Raw genomic sequence first — 27,994 nt, 5'->3', positions numbered from 1 at the left:
GTGGTTATTCACGTAGGATAGCACAGGTTGCCTGCGGCCGAGGCCTTAACGTGAAGGTTGTTTCGGGGACAGTGAGGTCCAAGTCAGACTCTGAAACTCCTGGCTGGGGTTGGAAAGTAAATGTCTGCAGCAATCCTACAAAGAAGACAAACAGCTCCATCTTGGCCAGGCTTTCTCCGATACAGTTCCTTCGCCCTGCAGAGGAAAGCAGTGGGTTTACTTGATGGAAGTATCAAGTTAAAAACAGGAAACATAATGGAAACAGGGGTGAAACCTCTGAGGTGGCTTCAGGGCATTTTGGAGCAGAGCAGCCCAAGTTGCTAAAGGTAGCTGACCCTTCACACTGGCATCAAGTGGCAGCAACGTGTCAAGCTGCAGGGTTATTTTGTATTTATGATGTACTCTCTTCTCTCCTTTCTTCGGAGGTTATCTTGTCCAATGAATGGGGGATCTCTCGCCTCATTAGGCAATGAGTTGTTATCCTGCCTGTCACTTGCGTGCAAAGAGACCAAGCAAATCCCTTCCTCTCCTTCGCCCTGTTCCCCTCCCCACAAGACTGCCTGTTTAGATCACCAGCTCTCTGGAGCAGACAGGCTCCTGTTCTGCGTATAAGGGTGCTTAGCACAGCAGGGCTGTGGATTAGGGTTGCAACTTTTGTATTCAATAAGGAGGAGATCCTTTCCTTCACCAAATCGCATGCATGCACTTACGAACCTTCCAACTCCCTCAGTATCTTTAACTGGTCCCTTTCTCTTGAAAAGCAGCCTGATAGAAACATGCCACCTCTTCCCAAAGAGGAATGGTCCAAAACTCACTTCTCACTGTAATAAAAGACTGTTTCTCCTTTCCTACTCCCCCTTTGTGCCAGATTCCCAGCCCTCACATGACAGTCCCTGTAGGGGTGAAGCACTTGGTGGACAGCGAGAACTGGCTTCCTAAAGTCAGAAGGGTCTGAGGCTGCAGCACGTTCTGGAACACCTTCAAGCCATCATTGCAGAGGAACAGCTGGGAAGCGTAAGGTTACACAGGAGGATTTGTAGGATTTTACAGGAAGTTTCCCTTTGTAGTACTTATGGGCTCCTGCAGTGCTGAGATTTGTTAAAATCCCAGCAAGACTGCTCCATCCAGCTGTGCCCTCTTGTAATGCACGCGGCTGTAGTCATGGAGAGCACAGGCTGGGAGGCAGGCATTTCTGGAAATTAGCAGCCTTTGGAAGCATTTATGGCTGTCAGGAAGGCACTAAGTGATATTTTGTCTTTTAGGAAGGCTCAGGGGAGAGTTTCTGATACCTAACAACTGTTCCAGCCATTAGCTCAGTTTGAGTCCGAAGGGGGCTGGGATTATGAGCCTCCAGGGAGAGAATGTTCATTGTATATTACAGGTGAAACTTAAAAAAAAAAAAAAAGTTTGAGATGACCAAAATTGCAGACAAAGGTAGTGTCAGGAACAGAATCCAGGATGCCAAGTGCCCAGTAACCCCCCTAACCACACGGTGGCTTCTTCCTCTAAAAGAAATGGTCTTGATGGAATCCTTGGCAGCCCCAAAAAGGCACCACTTAGTTGAGAAGACCCCCATTAGTGCGCATTGTAATGAAATGATCCTGCTGTAGCCTCAGCTCTGCAGGTCAGAGCTTTAGTCACCTGTGGAGAAGGGCAGGAAAGCCTCCCTCTTCACAAAATTCCCTTCAGCATCGAGGAAGTGGTTGGGGTTGAACTGGTGTGGTGTCTCCCACTGTGTCTTGTCCAGCAGCACGGAAGTGAGTGATGGGATTACGATTATACCCTGGAAGAAAATACATGAAAATAGCTCTGTAAGTAAAATTCTTGGGCAGGAGCGACGGATCTGTTCCTCTGTTTTGCTTTATTTTGTGACACAAACGTTGTTGTCCCAGGAGATTTGACCCTGAAGGTTTTATCCCATCAGTCAACAGAGAGAGATGTCAGTGAGAATTTCCCAGCAGTGCCAAGGATCGAAGCCAAATGCCACGTGGCGCAGCGAAAACCTCAGGCAGATCCTGTAAATTCCCTGGCAGATGCTTCGCTGTGCAGATAGCATCAAAGAGGTAAACCAAGGTCACTCCTGGAGTGAGGAAGTGCTGAGCATGAGAGGGCCTGAATCAAGTCCTCTAACACTGTTCTCCATGGACTCAGCATAGACACTGGAGAGGAAGAAACCCTTCCGTGGGTAATTTTGGACACTTTGGGCTCCTGTCCTGTAGCTCCCTCTAAAGAAAGTAGTCTCTAGTCCTACCAGCAGAAGTCAGGAGGAGCAACCCAAAAATGGGCTGGAGCAGTTACCTACCTTGGGGAGGAAGTAGCCTCTGAAGTGGGTGTCAACAGCAGTGCAGCGGGGAACGTGGGGCAGGAGGGTGATAAACCTCTGCACCTCGTGTAACACCGCGTTGGTAAAGGGCATGTTCTTCCGGTCCTCGTACGTGGCCCACGTTCCAACTTTGATGGTTCTTCCAATCTCCTCTTGCACCTTTTCTGGAAGGAGCAAAGAAAGTTCAAAAAAAAGTTCAGAACAAAAAAAGATGTGTCCCAGCAAGGCAGCCAACACTTTCGGATTCAGTTTTGGTAAAAATATACTTTTCCAGGTCTGGAGGGAGAGGATTCTTAAAACACCATCCCAGCTTTCCCCAGCTCTCTCTCTAGTTTAGGCACGTGCATGGGCTGTTCTCCCAGCATCATGCTCTGGTCTCCACTCTTTCTCCCAGTAAGGCACAGGGACTCTTTTGTTGTAACTTCATTCAGCATCTAATTACAGTGGGAGTTCATAAATTAAAGAGGTGGGAGGCCTCTCCCTCCCGTATCAGCCATGCCACAGGAGGAGAGTAGGTGAAAGGAGCTCACTCTGAATCTCCGGGTACTTCATCATCAGCAGGATGGCCCACTGGAGCGTCGTGGCTGTGGTCTCTGTTCCTGCCATGACCAGGTCCAGTATGGATGCTATTAGGTTTTCATCGTGGAAGATGCTGTCTTTCTTGTTTTTCTCCTTGAGAGACACAAGCATAGTGACCAGTAAGAAAGCTCTTAAAAAATGAAGTGTCAGCACTCAGTGGGTTTGGGAAATACCACATAACCCACACAACTGTTGGGCACGATCCTGTGTTTGTGAGCTGGGTGATGGATGGCTTGATCTTGCACACACAGCAAACAGCACCAAAGACAGGAGATTTGGAGTGGAGTGGTGATTTGGCATTCGTCCCCACCCAGAAGCAGCCTGGGGCTCAGGGCCAGATGCTGTTGATAGTCTCAGCCTTACAGGTTTGGAAAGAGCCCAGTGGCTCCCCTGTACGGAGGGAGATTCAGCTAATCCCAGACTCTTCCTACCCAGGAAGGGAGCAGCAAGACTGAATCCCCACCAGTGTTCAAAATGACATTTCAGAATGCTTCTCCTGGGCTTTAGGACTGCAGTGAACCTTCCTCCATATAGGTGTGTAGAAGAGCTAATGCCTCACGTTGGCCCAGCTCCAGTGGGAAAGAAGAAAAAACTCAGAGCCCAAATATTTTGTGTGGAATGAAATCAACTGATGTGTGAAATTGCAGAGTCTCTGCTAAAGTGAGGTGCAGGGCAGGGCTAGCAAACGTACTGACAATTTATCACTCAAGTGCTTTAAGTGTATCATTCATCTTGGAGCAACTGTATCAATGATTAATTGATCTGTTGTCATAAAAAGAAAGGCAGAGTCAGCTTTCATGTGAATTCATGCATTTTCTACTATGAACAAAGAGTTCATCTCACGTTATTAGTGCTGCTATTTCAGGACTGGACTGAGAGAGTGACTTTCACTTCTTCACTTTGGTAGAAAAATCCCTGCAGTAAATTATACCAACTGTACGAGACAGGAATCTGATTTCAGTGCCACAAGAATAACAGAGTTACCTTCCACACATTTACATGAGATGACTGAAATCAAGACTCAGCAACTGTTTGACCTAGAAAATCCAAACTGCAAACAGCCAACAGAGCTAAGCAGTGACATACCTCGTGTTGCTTGAATATCAGTGCATCAGTGTAGCTCCTCACGCTGTTCTCATTGATATCTTCCCTGCTTGCCTTCATGTATTGCCTTATAATGGTGCGCACGTCTTCTATTTTCTCAAGCAAAATCTTGTGGGTTTTGAAGAGAAATCCGAGGAATGGGTAGAAATTGAAATACTAACGAGGAATTAAAAAAGAGAAGCGATAGGTCAGTAGAAGTATCAACATGCTGAAATACCTTCTTCCTAGGACATGATAGATCAGGTGAGATTTGTCTTTTAGCAGTACAATTTTAGCATCCCAGGGACCCAGAGGGCTCACCGGCACATTTTCGTGAGGGTGGGCTTTGAAACCTATGAGCTTTTATTCAGTACTACCTAATTATAAACATTTGCACTGTTGTGTGGGAGCAGCTCCTCTACCAGTAACAGGCTGGTCAGCCTCTCAGCACGCCAGGCAGGCAGGCAGTTTATGTGACTGCTTGTTTTTTTTCCAGCATCCGTTATGAATGATTGGATATGATGGTTTGAAGATATGCAGAGTTTTCCTGGTACTCTCTAAGAAAGCATTTTTAATGCAGTCTGTGAAGTCTCCCTCACCTAGATATCAACACTGAATGTGTCTTTTTAGAAAACACTGCAAAGGCAGAGAAAGCCTAGATGGTGTGATTGTGTTGAAGGAGCCATCAAATACCTGTGGAGCTAAAATGACCATAGTTCAGTTCTCATTTTAGCTCCACACAGATATGCAGGATGGTGCAAAAGCAGGATATCAGAGGGGAATCTGGCTGCACACCTGTGGTGACCAAGGTGGTACATGAAGAACATTAGAGGTGTAACGACAGGTTCCAAACATTTGGAAACTCCTGAACTGTTCCCTGTGATTTGTGTGGCTCGTTGCAATGTGCCAGCGGAAAAAGACATTACCCTGTGGGACAGGTTACTTACATTCAAATACGGAGATCCCAGAAGAATCATAACTTCATCTATGAGTCTTAAGAGAGTGAGAAATGTTGGGTCCTTGTAGTCAAACCTGTCCCCAAAGAGCATGAGGAAGGTGATGTTGATGGGAGCAATGTTGAAGGACCTCAGGCTGAAAGGTTCCCCTGCAATGGGAGGAGGATGGAAGTGTTGGTGTGATGTTGTAGCAGCAGCAGTGACACATGTGGTCCTGTGGAGCACCGTGATGGTCCCCACCTCACCTTTGAAGGATTTGATCATCTCGATAAGGAAGTGAAGCTCCTCGAAGACTTTCCCTTCCATCATTTGTTTGCCCATGCCGAGGTTGCGCATGCTGGACACGGTGAATCTCCGCGTTGTTCTCCACAGCTCCCCGATGGAGAAGAAGACACCTGGGGGGGCCATGAGACATCACTGCTGGCACCATGCACAGAAGATCCCCACCACACAAAACAAGATACGGAACTGGACGAAGCGGGATCTCCACAAGTGTTTGTGCTGCCCAGTTTCTAATGGATTTGGGGAATAAGGATCTCCCATTTCTCTGTGCCCCATCCCTGTATCCTCTCAGCTCAGTTTTCCCAGTCTCACCGAGCCTGTAGCTCATGAAAAACCAGCTCCCACCCAGCCCAGCCTGCCCCAGCTGCAAGATAAGCAGTTAGGGCTTTCAGACCACCACTGCTTGGCTGTAGGGCTGGGGAGAGAGGTTGGACTTAGTCAATCATGCAACCATTCTTACCCTGTTTGGTTGCAAGTCTAGGGCCTCAAGCAACAGCGTTGTATCTTTGAAGCTTCTCCCTTTGTTCTATTCCAATCATAAAGATCTTTTATCTTTGTGGGATGGGATAATTCAGTCTTGTAAACCCTAGACAGTGCTGAACTGTTTTTTTGAGATTCCCAGTAACAGTGAAAATACACTCCCAATGTATTTTCAGCAGTGGTAAAAACACTATCATTTTGTGGCTGTCACTGAGCTCATGCCTTGATGATCACAGCCACCATGAGCAGGGATGGGTATTTCATCCCATCAGAAGGTTGGAGATAGTGAAAGAAAAAAATTGTGTTAGTAATCTGAGGACTGTCTCAGACAGTGTCAATTAAAAAAGCTGGATTATAGTATTTCACATCTTGGCTGCAAGGTTTTTACATCTATTTGCCTTTTTTAGAACAAACACAGTTTTACAGCAGGGTAGTTTTAATTTGGAAAGCAAAACTTCTCAATTTAAAAATGTCAAAGCAAATTTCTAAATTTGATTTTTCTTTAATTCAGGCAATTTCATCTGGACCACTCATTTTCTGCAAACAGCTTCAGAGTCAACAAATTGACATTTGCTGGAGAGAAAAAATGTTTCATTGGAGAATTTGTGACCCTTGCTACTTAACAGCCCCTGTGAATTTACAGCTTCAGGTCACCTCTGAGCAGCTCCAACTTGGGTTAGGAAGGTAAGTGTGAAAGGACTTATAGTGCAATACCGACAGTTTCCCAAAGGGATATTTTATATGTAAATCAGCTCTGAACGATGCTTTTCTCCCCATCGATTCCTTTTCCTTATGTAGCGATAAATTCATCTCTTGATATTATGGCTGGGTAATTTCATTTCTAATTGTAATCCCAGCTCCAGCCTGTGACCAGCATATAAAGCTGCCTTTTGGCTGCTCACCGCTAAAGCCCCAGCCGAAGCAGAGGGCGGAAGAACAGGGCAAGATGTCCTCTGAACTAGTCAGGGATGGAGAGCCACCTTGGAAAAACTATGGGATGTTTGTGGCAAGAATTTCCAGACTCAGCCCACTGCTGAATACATTTCACATCCCAGCCTTGGTGGAGACAAGATGCTGGGGAATCCAGCATCCAAAACTGAGGTACCTAGCACCAGGTGAACAGGACAAACCCTTCAAATCCATACAGGCCAGCCAGCCAGTCCAAAGTCCCATGACCCCACAGGGGAGGTTTGGAAATGTGGTGGTGGCAGTGAGCTGCTCTCAGGGGCATTTATGGAAATCACCCCAGAATTACCACTGCACCTTTAAAAATCCCACACCTTGCCCTCCAATGCTTAGGATAGGGATCAGTCTGCAGGTGCACTGCCAAAAACAATGGCAGTGTAAAGGAGACGTGCATGAAAGTGAGAAAAAACAAACATTTTCCATCGGCTTGGCTTCAGGAGGGTCCAAGGGGGATTTTTAAAAGCCTGGCTCTAGGGAAGCACTGAGCGACGGTACCATCCCTCCCGCCCGCCCCCCCTCATTTCTCTAGTACCGTTTCCGTTCTGAATTTGGTCAAATATTGGGATGGATGGTCTGTCTACAAACTCCTCTGTGTAGTTCACAAGCGCCTCCCGCACAACTTCGTACCCAGTCAGGACCACAACTTTCTGGAAGCCAAAATGGAGGGTGAAGACCGGGCCATATTCTTCCGCAAGCTGAAAGAGAGGCAAGCTGTGACAGTCAGCGAAGAAGGAAAGTGCCCATTTCTTTCAGAAAGGACTTGCTATGTCTGATGCAGAGCCACCCCCTGCAAAGCGGCATCCATTAGTCGAAGCTCATCATGGTCAAGCACCAGGTGTTTGCATGGATGCCAGGCTGGTTGTTGGGGTTTATTGCCCCACGGCAGCCCCCACCCCTCAGTCGGGGCCTTGCTAATCTCATTTCTATGTTAAGGGGAAAGTCAAAAAGTGAAAAACAAAAACCAAGCACCTAGAGTTAAAGACCAGACCTCAAATGGCAGCCCAAGTTGACAAACCAGAGAGAGACAAAAACGGAGCAGGCATTTCAGTGCAAATAATGATGCTGTCACTCGGGAAAGCTCCTGCTCATGACACCCGTCTTGTACCAAAGCACTCCAGCATCCCTGCTGATAGATCAGGAGCCAAGCTCACCCACGCTGGGTGTACAGTTTGCCCTGCACGACCACAAATTGCAATCCCATGCCCCTGTGCTCGGACCTGGCTTTGGTAACTCTAGCTTAGCTGGGCACAGCAGGGAAACCTGTGGCAGGAGCAGGAGGCTGCCTGAACTGCTGGCTGACCCTGTGCTCGTATCCAGAGTGATGCTCATTTTGCACCAAAAAGGGCACATCTTTGCCACGGCATAGCCAGGCTCTTTGCAGAGTGTAGCAGAAGACAGTTGAGGAAATGCGTGCTCGGTGAGGACCATCGCACACGTGCCTGCTGCTACGTGCCTGCTGTGTCCTCAATGCCTGCTTTTTCCCTGGGTATCTCCACGTCACTGCACCAGCAGCCTGCCCATGAGGCTGAACACCGCTGCTGCGGCTGCACCATGCTCCCTGGCAGTCTCTGGGGACAGCAGAGAAGGGCAGCACCAGCCCTGCTGTGCCTCCCAGGCAGGCACACGCTGTGTGTGTGCAGCCTCAGCCTGCTGCTGCTGCAGCAGCAGCTTTTGTGGAGGAGAGGGGTGCATCCTGCCTGCCTGCAGCTCTCCTGTCAGGGTGCCCAGCCAGCAACCACTGCTGCATGTTGCTCAATGCAGTCACCGTTTTTTTTATTATCTGTGGAGTGAGAAGCAGGGATAACCCCTCTGGATTCATCCCAAATTAAAGGCAAACATAGGCGATACCAAATACAGCCTTGCAGGTGATGAAAGCATGCAGAGGTAATTCAAAAACACAGTTCAGAGGCAAACATCTGCCCAGCCCCGCTGCGTAAACTGCCCCCAACCCTGCTGTTGCCCACAGACAAGCCCAGGGGCTGCAGCCTCACCCCCCAGCACCACAAATCCTCCCCAAGAGCTGCCAGCATTTGTGTGGCAGGGGTGTTAGGGAGCCTGGGCACCGCTGCTGCTGTCTGTTTGCTCACTCTCTCTGTGTCCCCAGCAGGTCGATCCCTTCGTGCTTCTCTGCCAGGGTGAGGAGGGAGTGCTCAGCAACCCCCCAGGCTGTGCCAGCCTCACCTGATGCCAACAAGCGGTTTACCAGCACGAGCAAAGTAAGTCGTTTTAATTGCAAGCTAATGGAAGAGCTTCCAGGCTGCTCAAACTTTCCATCCCACTCATGTAGTGCTATCTAGATTTTAATGCAAATCCAACTCAGCCAGAGGGAAGTCGATTTTGCAACAGGGTGTCTGGATTTGGCACCCTCCGAAGCAGCGCTGTGGTCACCGCATCGTAAAATTTCCCCACCGCTTCTCTAGGGCGCGGGATAAGGAAGCAGTTTCATTTCATGCTAGTTCTTTCCTAATGCTATACAAGTTTTCTGTGCATCAGAGCTGTCAAATTAATATTTAAAATCCCACAAGCATTATATACTTCATGTACATCATCACAATTACATGAAGAAATCACATATTACCCAGAGGTCTTTTTTTAATGGTTGATCGCTCACAAATGGCATTGCATCAACACAGACATTGGCTTGAAGAAGATCAGAGAAAATATTATAAAGCAATTTTCACACCTTTACAATTTAGTTCAAATTTAAAAAGACAAAAAAAAAAAAAAAAAAAACACACGGATATAGCCCAGGCAGGTTTAAAATGCACAAGGGTCTGGGTTTGGGGTTTTTTTGTCCTACCTTCATTAGAGATTTATCTTGCCTTCTAATATCCACCAAATGCAGGTTACCAATGATCGGAAGAGGAGTTGGACCAGGAGGCAATTTAAAAGATGAATTTTTAGAGCCAGTTGAAAAATAGATTACAGCTAATAATACTGCTGCACAGAGCAGACAAATTAATACAGGATCAGAGATAAAAGAAATTAAAAAAGACATTTTTTTGTAATAATATATTTTTGTGTGTTAGAAGCAATAAAAATGCAGTGGCACTGTTCAGTTTCTGCCAGCTGGCTTTCTGTTTGTTCTCTGCGATTGCTACAAGCACTCGATTCTTATTAAGGTTTGTAGAGTACCTAAATAAATACTGCTTACTCCACCCTCTTTAAACACCTCAGAGAATGTGGTCTAAGCAGTTTGCAAAGCCTGTCCAGAAGTAAAGAGAGTTTCAAATTACAAACCTATGCATGTGTGTGCAAGAACATATACATGGGAAAAGGTGCTTGGCATTCCTCTATAGCCTCCTCCTCCCCGAGACCTCAAAGTCCTTTACTAGCAGTACTATGACCCTCCGAACACTCTGCTGACACAGGGAAATAAAAAGATTCTTTGAGTACTATTAGAAACCTCCAGATTCAGGTTTGGATAGGGTTTGAGATCTCCAGGCTGCTAGAGAAAGAAATAGTGTTGTTAAGGGAGACTTTAACTTTGTTGATGTCAAGTAGAGATCAAAGGTTGTTGATGATGGTAAAGCCCTTGTATCCCTCGGTGTCGTAGCCTGTAAACTTTATCATAAAGTAAGCTCTGAGGTGCCCAGAAGGGATGTGATTGCAGACTCTGTGTCTGAAGTGGAGGACATGTAATAGCTAGCCATGGAAAATGAGCTTGGATCAAATGATCATGAGTGGATTCAGCATACATGAAATGGAAAGGCAAAATTAGATCTGAAACTTTCTGGGGGGATTCCTCACTTTGAAAGAGCAGCTTCTAAGTGAGAGAGGGAAGGAGATGAAGTTAATGAAGGTGGCTGCCCTGGCAGCTCCAGACTGTGAGCAAGATGGAGAATGGAATTAATTTAAGTCAAAGGTACAAAATACCTGGAGCTTGCATTCCTCCTAAAGGTTAACATCTCCTCTGGAGGAAATTGAGATCTGGTAATAAATAGTCAGTGGAATAAGTTTGTTTGGGGAAGAAAGATCTCTTACATTGTAAGGAAGCACAGGGCTAAAGGTTCATTTATCCAAAGGTTAGATCGTATAAAGAATATTATTCAGCAAGCATGTCCTCAGACTTGTGAATGCACAGAGGGTAGGGAAGGAAGTGGCCCGACGTGAGGAGGGCATAGCTGTGCTAGCACGGTCCCGAGGCAAACGGCCGCTTCGGTGCATGCCGGAGCTGCTGCACAGTGCGGAGAAGTCACAGCGCGGTGGTGCCCAGAAGCAGAAGCTGTAAGTGTGTCGCAACACTTCTGGGATTTTTTTTTTTATTAGTTTCCAAGAAATGGGCTGGAGGCAACGGTTTTCCGAAGAGCATGCCTGGGATGACTCAACCCTGCCTGCTCAAGTGAGCAGAGAGGCAGGGGGGGCGTAAAGGCGGGCGAGCAGGATCGGGGCTGGCAGGGGGCACAGGACATGGGCACCGCGATGACAGCTGGCAGGGGCATAAGCTCCGTGCCCTGGGCAAGGTGTCTGCTCCTGCAGGGCTTTGCTGGAGCGGAGCACCCTGCGGTGCAAGAGCTACGTGTCACTGCCACTCGTGGTATTTCATCCTTGCCCTGGGAGCCACCGAAATAATAAAAAGGCCTTTCAGAGAAAGAGCCTTAAATTATCTCTGAAAAGCCGAGGGGGGGGGGGGGGAGAGAGTGTGTTGTGTTTTTTTTTCAAACCAACCTCTGAGTGCAATGCATTAAAATGACAAAGGTAAGTCAAGCTCTTGCGATGACAAGAAATTCCTGTCTCAATAATGCGTCTGGGCTACGTGCTGCCCTGCCTGAGCACACAGAGCCCAGCACAAAGCACCTGCCAGGCGCTGACAGCGCTCTGGGTGCATTCCTGGGGCAGCCGGGCCCCTCAGGGTGCTCGCAGCCAGGTTGTCCCCAGTCCCCGCGGCCCCCTGACACCGCATGTGAGCCGAGCACGCCGGGCAGGACACAAGCACAGGCACTGGTCAGCATTGCCCATCACCCCGAGCACAGCCACCACGTTTTGGCAGCCCATGGTGTGTAAAGCCAAGGAAAGCACCAGCCCTGTGTCCCTTAATTTAACTTAAATCCCCAAAGATCTCTGTGCCCTCCCCGCCAGCCACACTCTTGACTGTTCCCGTTCCTAGCAGTGCATCCAGGACTGCAGGCTCAGACAATCCTTGCAGGCTATTACCACAATGAGTTCCTTTTAAGCAAGTGCAGGAGCTTCAGGACTCACCGTGAGAGGCCACATCAGAGCCATCTAGAGTAGCATCCTGCCTCAGACAGCAGCCAGGCACTGGGGGAGCTCCAAGTGAGCACTGTACCATAGTGTATTCCCCAGCCAAAAAAGTTTTTTTTATTTCTGATGTGGCTTTTACCTTGAAGAATGTGGAGTTGCATCCCCCCTCCGGTGTTAAAGTTTGTAAAAGGCAGAAAAACCTATTTCCTTCTATTAGCTTAAATTTATTGCCATTCACTTTAATTTTTCGCTTTGCATCTGCAGATGAGAAAAGGCGAATGGAAGCAGATGACTTGTCCTCTCTGGGACATTGTGTGGCCCTACTCTTCCTGCCTCTCTTCTACATGTCCTCGTTAAGGCAAACAAGCACATCTTCCAAGGCAGTGTGTTTGTGAAGGGTTTTCCTTCTCCATCATTGTTTTCTCTTCACACAATACCATCTCAGCTGCTTGTCTGTCTCCCTGGAACCAATGCAAGAAAAAGCCTTGCATGGCATCTTAAGCATTTTGGAAATCTGAGAGGACTCACTCTCTAATTCACCTGACAATGAGCTCTGAAAATTGCTCCCTTCTTATGTAGTTACCCTGCATCGACATGTGGACTGTGCATTTGTTTTTGATAGGGGATACTTTTGAAGGGGATGACTACTAAAGTATTGGAAAGAGCTGTTCTGTTGTGACCTTACGGAGTTAGAAATTCCCTGATTTTCTGTGAGCTGCCTGTGGCTCGGAGTATTGCTCACCCTTTGCATTGTTAAACATGTTCTGGCCGCGTGTTGCCCAGGGATCCCTGCACTCACCTCCCAAGCGTGGGCGTATTAAAGGTGCTGCAGCCCAGCTTTATCAGTTTGACCCTAAATCTACTTCATCCTGCAACGCCAGATAAATCAACAGCAACAGAACAAAATATTTATTTGTTAAGTAGGAGCTAAGGTCAAGCTTGCAGTAGTTCAACTGCAAATAAAGCAAGAGCAAAATGAATGTAAGCAAGCAGAGCAGCAAAGGCTTTCGTGTTACAGAGCTTGTTAAGCAGACTCCTCGAGATGCTCCTCCAGACTCCTCCAGTCAGCTGGAGCTGGCTCCAAGGTACAGTGCGAGTGCAACACCAGTGCAATACAGTGCAGGTACCAGTGCAGTACTGGTACAAGGCACAAGGCACAGTATAACTATCAGAGTGCTGTCTTTAGCTGTGAACTAAAGCTACTGGGAAGAATCAGTGTCTTGGCTGAACAAAGAGCACCTGCTTTGTCATCCCTTCATAGTCCGTTCCTCCTTTCTTCCCTTCCATTTGCAGCACGGGTCAGGTTTAGATGACAGTGCCATTCTGTTACAGACTTGCCACAACCACCCCCTTGGTCTCTGTAACTGTCAGGTTCTCCCTTTTCTCTTTTCATCCTAACTTGCCTTTCCTTCTTCCAGAGCAACACAAAAGCATGGCCAGTGACTCACCGCTCCCTAGCCCACATCTGGTTTCCTGCCTCTGTTCTACAAATGAAGCTCCTCTTTGACCAGCACCATCACTCAGATTTTACACCTTCCCTCCCTGCAGGTACAGTTTGTTGTTCCTACACATAATGGCTGCTGCATGAGATAAATCATTAACTGTGCTCATCAAGCAGCTGCTCTGGGAAGGCTGCAGCCCCTGGGATGTCACCAGCTTTCTGGAGACCCCATGCAACAAGTTCATGGAACAGATGAGAGAATGGGTAATGAGGTCTAACCTGCTTCTTCTTCCAGTTTTACGGTATTACCAGTTTTTCAACATCAGCTTTCAGTGACTACATACAAAATGTTATTACCTTTGTCTGTGGTGCAGGATCTCTGCTGGCAGAGCATGAGCTTTACCAGCTCTTTGTGACATTGGTTCCTACCTAGCACTTTTTGCAAGCACTAAAGTTTTGCTTGCAGTTCATGTTGTGATGGCCCTGATCTTGCTGAGTATTGAGCACAGATAACTTCCATGGCAGCCCATGGCAGTGTTTTTTTGTGCCTATCCCTGGCACAAGGAATGTCTGGAGAGAAAGACAGCTTGAAATGCCAGGGGATGTGTGTTTTGTCAAGAGCTGAAGACAGAGGGTAACGTTTTCAATAGATTTTAAGCCCCATTTTCAGTCAGGTGGAAAACAGTCTTGCCCCTATCCATCCCACCACACCCGATGCATCAGACTGCAAGGTTTGAATCAGGAGCCAGGGCATGATGCTTCACCCTGCAGTTAGAGGAGAGGAGAGGGAGTGATTCAGACCTCATGGCAGCTGAACCACCCGCTGAAGGAGCCTCTCTCTCTCTCTGTGGATGCAGAGAGGAGCTACAGCTCCTGAGGTGCAGGTGAGGAGGGTTGAGGCTCTCTGACAGCCCTCCGATGGGAGCATGGCTGTCCTGCTCCCTGTCTGTCCCTGCACAGCCCTCGCCCTGCCTCAGGCTTGTGTCTGGCTTTAGGTGTGCTGGTTGAGAAACGATTCACTTTCCGTGGCTGCTTGTTTTCTGCCAATTTAGGTGTCTGAGCTGGCCCAGCAAGGGGTCAGGCGTGTGTCAGAGCCAGCACGAGGCAAGGGAGTGGTAGAAATGCCATTCTTAGCAGAAACAGAAAGCTGCTAGATTGGCCCCGTCATAAACAGGCTCTCCAGTATAAAGCACCTAGTGTGATGTGGAATGAGCCCACTTCCCAAACCACTTAGGTGTTTCCTGATAACCGTCCCATGCCTGGCCCTTGGCATCAGCCCATGTTACGCCCAAGTGTCTGGGACGCTGTGATAAAGATAAGGCAGGCTGCGTTGCACAATGGAAGCTCAGTCTGAGTCCAATCTCAATAACCATCCCGGGGAGATTTCCAGATCCATTAAGTGTCTGTTGTCTCCAGCTGGGCCATTGATAATCAGCTCTGCTGTATAGCGTGGACTTCGGGCTGAGAAATTCCCCGCGGAGGCTCTCAGCCAAGAGCCTCTGATGGGTTACATCTACAGAGGATGCTCAAAACCATTTCATTCTTCCAAACAGCCCTGAAAACTGCATGTCTGATGTGCTGTTCCAGGAACGGATCATGCTGTTTCTGAGAGCAGTACTCAGGGGTGTCTGAAGGGTTTGCATTATGCAGACACCACAAAAGCTTTTGTAAGGAATCATATGAAGGAGAGACAATAGCAGTGCCCAGTGCCCTTTCCCTAAAACTCATGTACAGACAGCTTTTTTCCCCTGTAACTAGACTTGCTTTCAGGCTCCAAGTGTTCACTACATTAACTCCCTGTTGTTTGATCATTCACAGGGCACAGCACAAACCAGGTGAGGCATGGGATTCAGGGTGAAGCCGACATCAGCAGTGAGATCTAGATCTGACTTGTCCACTCCTGGAGGGGCTTGGAAGACAAATTTGCGGAGCAAGCCTGCGAAGAAGAGGAACAGCTCCATTTTGGCCAGTCCTTCTCCAACACAAGCCCTTCGTCCTGAAAACAACCAGAAGAGAGGTAAATGATAAGCACCGTAACTGTTGGTGTTGACATCTGAGACCTTCTAAACTGGGTGCACAGTCTGTAAGAGCAGGCTGCTGAGGTAGGGGGTTTCTCCTTCCTTCTTTCTGTATATTTGAGGTGCTACTGACCTGGTCTCAAACCACACAGAAGCCTGTAGGTACGTGAGGTCTCTCAGTGACTGGGGGTAAATCAGCGTCTCCCAGATCTTTCAAGGAAGAAGTGGTTACTTAACAGAAATGGTGGACAGAACAAATGACCAGAAATCCCTTATCCTGTGTTCTGTGTCCCGGACTTTCATACTTTACCGGGGTCGGCGGGAACTGTGCCTAGCCCCAGGTGAGGTACAAATTACCCCGCTCACCTATGGAGAATGGAATAAATGCCTCTCTCCTAATGAAGTTCCCATCAGCATCCAGGAAGTGGGAAGGGTTGAACTGATCCGGGGTTTTCCAGTGCAGCTCATCGTTCAGAGCGGAGGTCAGCAGCGGAATAACCTCTGTACCCTGAAAAGGATCAAAGAGATTCTTGGTAGCTGTTTGAAGCAGAAGTGAGCTGTCTCTTTTCTTTCTCATGGGAAGAATAAGATTGAGCCATGGCAAATAGAACCAGAGGATGCTTCCTGGCCCCACTGTGGTTTTGCCTACTATCAGCAGTTGCTGCTCTCTTTTTGGACCATAAAAGATTTCTATCTTACAGATTCAGAGAGATCTTTCAAGAAATATACTGAAGTACAGAGAGGTTCCACATTTAGCATAAGATATTCCAACCAGTGTGACTTAATTACAGTCTCTCATTATTCTGGATTCAAACAGCTATCACAGACCACAGTCCAGTGCATGTTTATAACAGTTTATAACAGCTGCCCTGGATCCAAGACAAAGGATTACTTCATAGTTAAATCAAGCATCAGGGCGTCTTTAGATTTTTCTTCTTGTCTGCTTTAAATAAAACCGTGAGGAATCTGTGTAGCATAAGCTGCTGGCCCCAAAGCTCACCTTAGGAATCACATAACCTCGGAAATTCACATCGGTTGGTGTTGCTCGTGATACACCCATCGGGACAATATTGGCAAATCTTTGTATTTCATGTATCACTGCATCCGTGTAAGGCATTTTTTTCCTGTCCTCCAACTTAGGCATCTCTCCAGGTTCAATGACGTGGTTCATTTCTTCCTGAATCTTTCCTTGGAGGAAGGAAAGGAGTAAGAAGCTGATATTTCTCCTATCTTGCAACTAGAATAGCCTTCAGTTTGGCCAAGATGAAGAAAAGGGAAGACTGTGAGGGGCATTTAGGAAGAGCAGGAAGTGGGACGGGTAAGTCAGGGCATGTTGTCGTTCTTTTATCTTTGCTGTTGAACCAAGGGAGCTTGAATGGAGCCACTACAGGACATTACATGCCCAATTCTGATTGCACACCTTTGTTACCCCATAGCCTTCAAAAGAAGCCAGATCAGGATCAGATCCGGAGGAGGCAGGAGACCTTTAGTGACGTAAGCCAATAGCCTGCAGGACAGTAATGCTGGGGGAGCTTTCCTGTGACTGTAGGCTGGCCCTTAGCCTCTCCCACTTGTCTGGGCTGTTTTATTGCAATCCATTTGAGTAAAATCCCTTTGTAAAGTCAGAGGTTGTTATCTCCCTCGGAGCACTCATAAATAATTACTCTAAACAATACTGAATGAGTTCCACTCCCTTCTATAACCAAAGCCTTAAGCATGCAACAGAATATTGTACAAGAGGACTTCTCAGCCTTACTCTGAATTTCTGGGTATTTCATCATCAGAAGAAGACCCCAGCGCACAGTTGTAGAAGTGGTCTCAGTCCCAGCAGCAAACAGGTCCAGGGTTGAAAACAACAAGCTTTCATTGTGGAACATAGTGTGGGGTTTCTTTGACTCCTTCAAAACAATCAGGTAATAGCCATAAGTTCTACAGCAAGACATACCAGTACATGACTGTGTTGCCACCATTTGTATCTGCATTTTAGCTTTCTGTGATTTCATATGCTCTGGGAAAATAGATATTTAGTGTTTTAGCATTAGGATGTACACTGTATAGAATTTGTCCTGTTCTGGGTGTGTATCCAGTTCTCAAGTCCAGATACTGGGTCTGTAAGAGCTCAGTTATTGTGATGAAGTTTATCACCATACTGTTCTTGCAGGAAGGTTTGGGATGATCTCCTTGCATGTGCTGTGTGGCAACTTACTTCACCACGTGGGATAATCCTGACAATCGGATCCCCTTAACCAGCAGTTTCAGCAGAGTGATGGAGCGAGTACAGCACTGCTCACTGTGAGTAAGAGCTTTGATGTGTTCTGCCCACTGCAGTTGTTTTTACTCACCTCCAGGCCCTGACAAATGATCAGTCTAATAATGAGTCAGAACTGAGAACACACAAAAAAACAAGACTTAGCTTTAAAGTACCTGTTGTTGCTTCATCAGAAAGGCATCGACAAAACCTGTTAAGTTATTCTCATTAAACTCTTCTTTGTGCTCTTGGAAGAGCTTCTGGAGGAAAGCGTTCAGCTCATTGATATTTTGTAGCACAGTCTTGGAAGCTCCAAAGAGAAATCCAAGGGATGGGTAGAAATTATATAACTGTGGAGCAACAGAAGTCTGTTAATTGGCATTTTGAACATATACGGGTATCTCAAATCACAGTGCTGGTTCCTTGTCCCATGTCCTGACATTTCATGCCATAACTCTCCTACTTTAACTTGTACTGTCCAAGCAGCTACAAATCACTGCAGAAATAGTGTGCTCTTTTTGTTCTACATTTGTATAAGTCCTTGCCATGACTTCTGGGAGACTTAGCTTAGCCACAGCACCATGCTAACACAGCTACACCATTCCTAAGAGCAGCACTGAGCATAGCTCTGTGGTATGCCATGTGGACGTACTGGCTGTCTGGAAGGGGGGGTCTCACCTCCATCCTCCCATGAGAGGTGTGCACTTCTTCAAGGAGACCACTAGCTGACCTAGCAAGCAATTTAGCAAATGTCCTCTGCTTGCAGCTTGTATTAGCTGTTAGCTTGCTAAGATTGGGTTTCAGTGGCCAAAACAAAAGAGAAAGAAGTTTGTCCAAATTGTTTCAGTTTCAGAGGCAGAGTTGAGAAGGCATTTCAGGGCCGATCTCTGATATGGGAGACGTATTGTGCTTCTGCTCTTCAAAGAGGGTAAAATAGTTCCTTTAATAAAGACTATTTTTATTTCTCTTACTAATAAGCTGCAAAGACAAAGCCCAGGTGTGTGGGAACCTGTGTATTGGAGGTACAGGTCCACAGATGTGTTCAGTACAGGCTGGCTGGTTGGTAATGTTCTTGTTCTTGCCCCAAGAAACAAGACTTGGGAGGCCATGAGTACAAACACAATGGAATATCCCCTCAAAAAGCTAAAACTTAAAATCAAGCCCTTACCAGCACCATCGGGGAGCCCAACAGCTTGGTATTCTCATTTAACAGCTTCAGCAAAGTTAGAAATGCAGGATCATCATACTCAAACCTCTCTCCAAACAATATAGAGCAGATGACGTTGGATACAGCGTTGTTGAGTATCATCTTCGTGTCAAATGGTTTCCCTGTATTTCAAGTAGTGCAAACAAATGGCAATGTGATTATGCCCATTGCAATGCAGGAGTATGCTGCTGGGGTAGGGGTGAACAGGCTCTGTTTGTACATGGACATGGTCTGTTTGGACATGGACATGGTCAGACAGTGCAATGTAAAATGCCACATTCAATGAATAGGAAGAGAAGCAGAGGCTCAGTTGGGTTTCTGTGGAAATGTAGTCCCAAGCTCCACAAAAACACTCATTCACCACCCAGAATGCATGGCAGGGAACTCAGCTTCAATGTTTTAAGGCCTCAGTTTAATAACCTACTTAAGCATATGCTGAACTTTAACCATGAGATACCATTGGCTCAAAGTTTAACTTTCATTAATCTTTATTGTTCTGCTAGACATGTGTTCTGTTTCTGGATGAAATTCTTGATATTCACCTTGATATGATTCAAAATATTTAACAAGAGAATTTAGTTCCTCAAGGATTCGGACCTCAATTGTTCTCCTTCCCATCCCAAAATCTCTCAGTGTGGACAAGGTGAATCTTCTCATAACTTTCCACAGCTCTCCATGGCTGAATGCTATGCCTAAAATAAAGGTGCAAAATCCTTAGGCTATCTGTGGTTAGTAAATGTTTGTAAGGCCTTATTACATGCTGGTACCAAAGCTGCTCAATACATGGCTACGTAGACAAAAGGCAATCATCAGAAGATGATGTGCTCTGCTGTGAGAATATAATGAACATAGTCAAGCTACGAAACTAACCATCCGAAAGGTCGCTTACCATTTCCTTGTGTCATTTTCCTAAATATGGGTATTTCTGCTCTCTCTCCAAATTCGTCAGCATGATTTAAAAGGGCATCCTTGATGGTCTCATATCCAGCCAGTACCACAGCTTTCCTGGGTCCAAAATGCACAGTGAAGACATTGCCATATGTCTTGGAGAGCTGACGAGGTGAATAAATATGTTCATTCAGAACCAGACCTGGACCCAAACGCTAGCAGCAGCCACCCTAGCCAGCTTCCAGCCCACAGACCCTCCCAGCCCTGCCTCGAGTCTCCAGGTGCTGCCGTAGTGCAGCTAATGAGCAACAACTATCACTTGTCAGCATCTCTGCTTGCACTCTGTTTGCACAACAAGGTGTTTGCTATCACTGCTCCTATCAGTTGAGCAGTCAATAAAATGCCATTGCATTCCTGTGGTGTTCTGCAGGAACAAGCCAGCATGGTGATACCACTGTTCAGGGGCTGGTTAGCAAATGCTGCGGCAGGCCTGTTTATTTTAATATCACTGATCTGAGGCAAGAGGGTACGCACACAGCTTTGGGGCAGTAGCCAGAAACACTAGAAAAACAAAGCTAGACAATAAGTCTTTCTTTCAGGACAGCACTTGTTCCTAATTATTGCAAGGTGGGTAGTGTTGGAGTCATAGCAAAATTATTTGCTGGCCACCAGAAACTTGAATACAACCAGGAAGCATACCCTTGGAGATAATGTCACAGGAGCACTAGCCTTTTATAGGAAATTAAATATGAGTCATCTGTCACACAGAAGGGTGGCTTTGACAATCTAATAATTCACTCGGTATTTTAGACTTGGTTTGAACACACTGAGAGCCATCCGCTCCAAATGTCTTCGTGTTTCCGACGTGCCTGAGTTACCATTTGCTATGCATTAGATACCTACCGAAAATTGAATTTCAGATTAGAAGCAGCTCCTGTTATTACACCAGACAAATTGAATTTGTTTTCATCAAGCGATTGTTTGACGGCTTGGGAGATAACATTAGCACTGGTTCTTGCCTCCCTGGCAGCGAACAGAGCGTGCGGCAGGTCTGGGGGTAGGGCATCACAGCCGCTTCCCGGCCTGCCTTTGGTCATTTCTTTACATTAGTACTTCCTGGCATCAGCCCTGGTTCTTCTCAGCAGCACAAGGATTGGATATGGCACGCCTGGAAGCCTAAAGGAAGCTGCCCGGCAGCTTAGAGGGAGTGAGCCTGGTGCCTTCAAGAGACATCTGTATCATAAATTCCCCAGTGCCACCAAAAATAGCTGCCTTTCCTTAGGGGCCCCCACAAGCACATCTACAGTTTTTGAATTGCCCCAGAATTGGCCCTGACTCCCTGTGGGAACACAGCAGATGCTTTCTGAAACAAGCACTGCAGCTGGCCTTAAAATATGTAGGTATTTTTTTCTCGTTTAGAAATATAATTATCCATGGAGCTGCATAAGAAAAAGCAATCTGTTTACCTAGACATACAAAAGCATCAACTCTTAAATAACCCTGGCCAGTGTGCGTGCAGGGGAGGGGTTGGGAGGCAGAGCTGAGCTTTGCATTGCAGGGATGTATCTGGCTCGGGAAATAAATGTGCACATGACCCTGCTTCTTTTGCTGCAGGGATGACATCCTTCCTTCCTTCCTGAAGAGAGGAGGGAGAGGTCAGTCTGCAGGGAGCAGTGTTGGTATTAAGTGGCCCTGATCTGTCAGCAGGCTGGCCCAGCTCGTGCCTTCTGCCTGCAGCCTCCCAAGGGCTGGAGACACCAATGAGACGGAGCTGATGGCAAGGGGTGAGGCCCACGCTTGTGTGTGCGTATAGGAAGAAGCATGGCTAAGATGTACATATAAAAATGCATGTGTGTATACTTCTGTAGGTAATGTTTCATGCCACCAGCCTGCCTAATACACCAAATATCTCATTTCTGCCCACCATACAACACAAACTCATCTCGATTTCCCCGGCTGCGTTTCTCACTTTGGGAATTGCACGTTTCCCTGCTGCCTGCTTGCTCACACCCTACCTCTGTCAGCGACTGGAACGGCTTTTTCAGGTCCACCACGTTCAAGTTTCCGATCAGAGGAAGAGGTCGCGGCCCAGGAGGCAAGTTGCAAACCGTCTTCTTCAAGCTGGTCAGAAAGTAAAGGAGAGTGACCAGCCCTGCTGCCAAATAGAGCAGCGAGCTAGCACCCATGCATTGCAGCAGACTCATTATGGCCATGTCTAGGTCAAAATGTAGGTAGGAGCATCTTGGGGCTTCCTTTATAGCCCTTCTGTCCTCGCCTGAACACACCTTGTGGGGAAGTGGCTTTACACTGAGAAAAGGGCTCTCGTGTCTTGTTTACGTCCATTCAGACCACATGAGCTCTTTTCTTGCCAAAAAAGCGCCCCGTTTTATTGAGAAGCATGGATTACATTAATCTGGAGCTCCTATTTCATCCACAACACCAGGGCAAGGTGTTTGTTTTCCAGTGTTACGGGCATGTTGTAGTCAATGTGACTGCTGGGGCAGAATGAAGGGACAGGACCTGTGCTGGATTCCCCCACGGCTGCCATGGTGCCATGTCACAGGACCCAGCCGGGACACTGGCAAGGCACTGGAAGAAGCAGGACGCAGGAGGAAAAGCCCTCGGTATTGCCTGGAGTGGTGCCGGCAAGGCATTCCCTGGAGAAGACAAGACTGACCAAGGAGGAGATGAAATGAAGCTGACATGAAGATGGGCTGATTCCAGGCCTGGTCAGCTTACAGCTCTGCTGCTCTCTGCTTTTCTGCCACTCCAGTAAAAACACCTGCTTGAGCAACCCAATGTCTTCATTGCAGACATTGTTATTGTCCTGCAAGTCCTCTGCTGACAATTCCAAAATGCCCCTGAAACTACCTCAGTCACTGTTCGTGTGCTTGGATGTCCATCTTCATCTAGTTTGGTGACGACTCCTTCCCAGCTGTCCTGCCTTTTTATGAGCATATACATGCAATGCTTTAGGAGAGACCATCCCCTTCAGACAATGCTAGGTTGGGAAAGAGAGCCTGAACCTTCGTAAGCCAAGGGGAGCCAGGATGAGGCTCTGCAGCAGGCTGGGCAGAAGGAGGCTGCCTGGGCAGCTGTTGCAGAGCGGGTGCCAGCCAGGAGGAGCACGAAGCAGCAGCTTTGGCACTCCAGGGGCACTGAGTCATTCAGACTCCATGCCAGGGCAGGGTCTGCAAGAGCAAGCGTGCCTGGCTTGCCAAGACAGCTCGCCGAGAGCCACCCGCACCCTTTGCATCTTTGGGGGATGTCAGCAAAGCAGAGGTGGTGCTGAACAGGAGGCCGCAGTTTTAAATAGTGGCTCAGGGGGAAGGAGCCAATTTGATGCTCCATCACAGATTCTCTGGTGGGGATATTCTGCTCCCCAGTTGTGTATTCTGTCAGATTACTGGGCCGTGCTGCTGCTCAACCCTTTAGAAACCTTTAGTTTTAATAATGCTTTTGCTAGAATCCTCCAAGGCTCTTGGGTGCAGGCTCCACTGATGGAAAAATGATAATTATTTATTAATAATAATAAAAGTACATTAGCTGAAGGCAAGAAGAATCAGTAAACTCTAACTAGATTTACATGAAAAAGGTGCCTGCATGTCTGCTTGTTCTCCACAGCTAGTTATCAGGGGTGGAGGAAGGCTTTCTCACAGGGGGACCTACCCTGGGCAGAAGAGATCTAGGCAGAGCGGGCAAAGAAAGGAGAAGGGATGATCAGGTCCTTCTCAAGTCTGCTGCACAAATACAAAGGTCTTGGTCTATGCCCTCTTCTCCCAGACGTTTCCAAGAACACCCAGTTCTGCCAGACTCCTCTCAGCAAATGGTGTGACCACTGGGGGACTCTTCACACTTTGTAAGATACAGCGAGTGAGGAAAAAACCCTACGTGGGTACAGTTGGGTACCAATTAAGGGAGTTTACCATTTACTGTTTACATACAGCTACCATTGCTCTGCTGGAGTAGAAGTGGCTACTGGTATCGAAAGGAGAACCTTCTCAAGGGCTTTCAAACCACTTAAAGCTCAGGTTGTACCTGGTGATAAGAGACGGTGACATCCTTTCTCAAGAAATGTGGCCATGAATTTGCAGCAGGCTGAACTGATGCATGCACTGCGGTAAATAATGGATGAGTTCTCCGTGGAGAGGAATCATGGCAGTTTTAAAATACCACTAATGCCATTTCCTCACCTCCATCTCTCTTCCTCACAGACCTCGGCTTCCAGTATGCAATCCTGAGCACAGCCAACTGCGTTGTTGGCTTGTGGGTGAGGCACCCCATGCAGGATTGGGGAGTAAACTCCGCTCCCTGCCCACCCACATCTTTGTCTTTCCACCAGCACAATCTTCAGGTGAGCAGACTTTATGGGCATAGCTCAGGGAAATAATCGGTTCTTCCTGAAAAAGGAGCCTGTACATTAAACAGGCACACTCATCTGTGTGTTCATCTGGAATCAATCTGGATACAATCTTCTAATGGGACACAGGTTAACAATGCTACAGTAACAGTTGGATAAAAAGCAGAGAAAGAGCTATTATAAAGCCATAATTCAGTCAATGAGTTCTGATAACATAATAAACCATGAGAGTGAACACCAAGGGCTTGTATGCCTTGCAAGTCCCTACAGCAGATTTATAACCACGAGAGATGCCTATCAGCCCATGCATTGTTATCAGGGATATATAAAGCATGAGCACACCCTATTAAACATTAACATTTTTAAAGACTCAGATGTGTTAAAACTCAGGCTGCTCCTTGCCAAGGGACTTCACTCACCTTGACAATGATAGTGCAAAAAAAAAATCAAAAGCCATAGACTTTGACCTGCTTCATTTTTTTTTCATAATTATTGCAGTATTTTATTGGATTCCACCTGCTTCTTCCCATCCTGCAAATCAGTACTTCTGTAGGATCACAACAGGATAGTGATACGTGTTTGCTATGGCCATTTTAATACAAATCACTTGTACTGGATTTCTTTTAATTTCTTCTAGAGCCAGTGCCTCAGCATTTACTTTTGGGGCCCCTGTCTTGAAGCAGATAGAGATGTGGATTTAGATATACCAGAATTGCAACTAGCAACATAAGAAGAAGTTTGCTTTGGCTTTCAGCACCATGTTTCTGTTTCTGCCACGTTCCCCTCTGTGCTTTGGCTCAATCATTACAGAAAACGATCTATCATTCTGTACATCTTTGCAGAGCACATAACATATTAAGGCCCTGACCTTACTGGCATGAAACCGATTTCCCTCTAAGTGCAAAACAATAACGTTTCATTAGTCATCCATAACAGAAATCCCCATTCCCCAGACTACTCTGGCAATATTCTGCATTTTTGCTTGTCTAGGAACCTGAATTAAAAGGGAGAAAAATGGTTTACAACAGCCTGTGGCAGTGATGTAGCAAGAGATTTTATGTAAGAGCTGGCGGCGAGCTCACGGCGCGAGGGTGAGGCGCAGCAGCGAGTGCTCCTGGAAGGATGTTTCTCTGAGGTGTGTTCTGTGCTGGGGCTGGGAACAGCCGTCTCAAGGGCACAAATTCCAGCGCCTGAATGTGCTTGGTCTTGTTCAACTGATTCATTTCTTACAGCTATCCCAAGTCGAGCAACAAAATTGCCTACTGCTTTGCTCAGAGGCTTTTACAGCTTGTGGATAAATTATTTTCCAATTAACTATGTGTTAATTTGGCTCTGTAGGCTCTTAAAAGATGTAGCAAGGTGAGGAGGAGAAAACAAATGAAGACCCAGACTTAGTACTGCTCACTACAAGGAAAAGGGATTCTGATTTCTGCTCTGACGTAGTACTTCTAGGTGGTCTTCCAAAAGTAATGTGAAGTCGGTAGAAAACCCATCTGAAGGTGTATTCGTAGAGCTGACAGATAAGCACCAATAGTGCTAAAAGTTTTCAGTGTGTTCTGACAACACTGTAAAAGAGCAGTTTTTTTAAATGTTACTTTAATGCGTAATTAATGACTAACAGCTCTGATTCAAGCAAAGGATTATTTTTTTTAATCAAACTTTTAAACCAATGTGTTTTGTATCTATCAAGCTGTGCAACTGGGAAGTCCAAGATTTCTCCTAGTTCAGGGAGTCGCAAATTCTGAACCTTCTAATTTTATTTTCGGAAAAGGCTCAGGACTAGAGATACTGTAAAATACTCAAGGCTTTACAAATTGTCTGATCTCTCGTGTACAGTGGGCAACTTTTTACTGCACCAGCTATTTCAGATTTCCCCAGTACCGTGAAAGTCTCTCGCTTCTTTGAAAGACAATGTGTGAAAAGCATTTAATTCCTGTTAGTGACACTGCTCTTCTTGGCACCAAATTCTTTTGGAACTGGTTGGCTTAATCTGCAAATGAGATTTTTTTTCTTAACAAGGATTATCTAATGGAGGTTTCATTTGATCTCCTTGGGAAAAAAATACACACTAAACTGCTGAAGCACTTGTATTAGATTCTAAGACACACTGTGCCTTTAAAGGAAATTCTAGAAGATACAACTGACATTTGCAGTAAAAATGTTAAGTAATCATAACCAAATACCTGCTGCTATACCTGACCTGAATTTAGGTAACTACAAAACTTAACACTCCAAAGAACGACACTGTGTTAATTAATAGGTGATCAAAACATTTTGATGTAATATAATACAGCAAACTGATACAGCCTCTGCATAGATTTGTCTCTGTTAGGGAATAAGTCCATTGTGGGATCCCAGCATATCTTTTGCTTTGATTTCTTCCTCCATCACACAGGCAATCAAGCAGTAAAACATTGTGCCAGAAACTAAGGAAGATAATTGGGGCAATTTGATAAAATCGAATGCCTTGGCACTTCCATTAAAGTTGTTAAGATAAACCAAAGGTGCTTCTCTACTGCTCAGCCCTCTGAGATCTGAGAGTTTGTTGCATGTCTTTATGAAATAGGAGTATCTCCTTTTTACTGTTAACTGTTATAATGAAGTCAAGTGGAAAAGTGCTATTTACCATATAATAAAAAACATCTATTGTTCATAGGCCTGAAAACCCAATAATAAATAAAACCTCACATTTCAGGCTGTGTAAACCAGTTGCTTATGTAATAGAACAAGGTGTAATTTTCCATTTACAATTTCAAATACTGTAATAAGAAAGCAATCAAAGCATAAACAAACAGCACTTTAAATGGTGCTGCAGGTAATATTTCCATAGTGGTTGTCCCTTACATTTGCAGCTGTTTCTTTTTTTTTCCCCTAGCTTCACATTATTTCTACTTATCTCAGTCATTTAATTAAAAGAAAATCAACTTTAAAATGATGAAAGACCATCTTAAACCAATTGCAGCTACGGGCAAAGAAGAAAAAAGACTGCAACAGCATAATCCACAGTTAATACTCAGGTGGTTTAAATTAACACCATTTCTCATTCTCCTTTCAGGATGAGATCTGAGGAGTTTCAGAGAGCATGCTGTAGACCTATGGGCAAAACAGTGTTTTCCTTGGTTATCTTGTGAACACCTGCAAGTTTGCATCTGTAGATGACCACCTGGTTTTACTGGCCTCGTCATGGTAAGCTGCCTGCCTGCCCCTTGCCAGTAGGAGGCGTAAAATAACGTAGTGCTGCCCATGAGGTTTTTGCTGGGCTACCCTTACTCGGGTCATTAACTGTGAGGATTAATGAGGGATCAGCAGGCCCATTGCTGCTGGTTGAAGCTTGCATCACTGCAGCGGGACAGGATGGCTCTTTTGAAATTCTGCTGAATTGAAGAAAAGCTTACACAGCCTCAGCCCGATGTGTGGATCCCGAGGCTCTGGGCTCACCCCACCAGCAATAGGGGGTCCTGAAAAGGGAATTTTGCATGGCCGTGGTGTGTGAGGTACATCCCACCTGGGGTCCTGTCTCAGCCAGACCTAGCCGACGTGGCTCATAGGTGAGAGCAGGGGTACTGCTTCCCCCATAAACACATCTGCTTATGCTGGTCTCAGCGTTTTGCTCTTTTCCTATTTGTTTACAAAGGCATTTTAAGAGAAACCATCCCCACCCTCCACCCTCTGTAGGCAGCTTCCCCATAACCAGCACTCCCACCCTCCCCATCTGTGGGCAAATCATGACACCAACAACGCCTTTAGGAGAACAAAACGCTTTATTCCACTGAGCTGCGTCAGGCCCCGGTCGCAGGGAGCACCTCCGGCCTTCCCTCCCCTCCCTATGGGGGGAGCAGCCAACATGGCGGCGGCGGCACGCTCTCCATGACGACCGCGCGGTTGCCATGGCGATGCCGTTTCCATAGCAACGGGGGGCCCGCCCTCGGCGGTCACGTGGTGCGCTCGATGCGCTCGGCGA

General features: G+C 46.5%; 1 protein-coding gene across 1 annotated transcript; it reads right to left on the bottom strand.

The window, feature by feature from the left end:
- Positions 1 to 4: 4 nt before the first annotated feature.
- LOC311215142 (uncharacterized protein) lies at positions 5 to 21,886 on the bottom strand (the record flags this gene model as incomplete). Its single annotated transcript, XM_084296169.1, has 19 exons — positions 5 to 195; positions 1,642 to 1,783; positions 2,303 to 2,487; positions 2,854 to 2,995; positions 3,989 to 4,162; positions 4,933 to 5,090; positions 5,187 to 5,336; positions 7,160 to 7,364; positions 9,470 to 9,667; positions 12,011 to 12,129; positions 15,129 to 15,308; positions 15,697 to 15,838; positions 16,331 to 16,518; positions 17,087 to 17,228; positions 17,755 to 17,928; positions 18,747 to 18,907; positions 19,328 to 19,477; positions 19,675 to 19,837; positions 21,689 to 21,886. The coding sequence occupies 19 exons, from the start codon at positions 21,884 to 21,886 to the stop codon at positions 5 to 7; spliced, it is 3,162 nt and encodes a 1,053-aa protein (XP_084152295.1).
- Positions 21,887 to 27,994: the final 6,108 nt, after the last annotated feature.

The sequence above is a fragment of the Netta rufina genome (assembly GCF_964035555.1).
Source record: "Netta rufina genome assembly, chromosome: 15".
NCBI lineage: Eukaryota > Metazoa > Chordata > Aves > Anseriformes > Anatidae > Netta > Netta rufina.
Note: the sequence above shows the minus strand (reverse complement) of the source record. Positions and strands in the feature narration are given on the sequence as shown.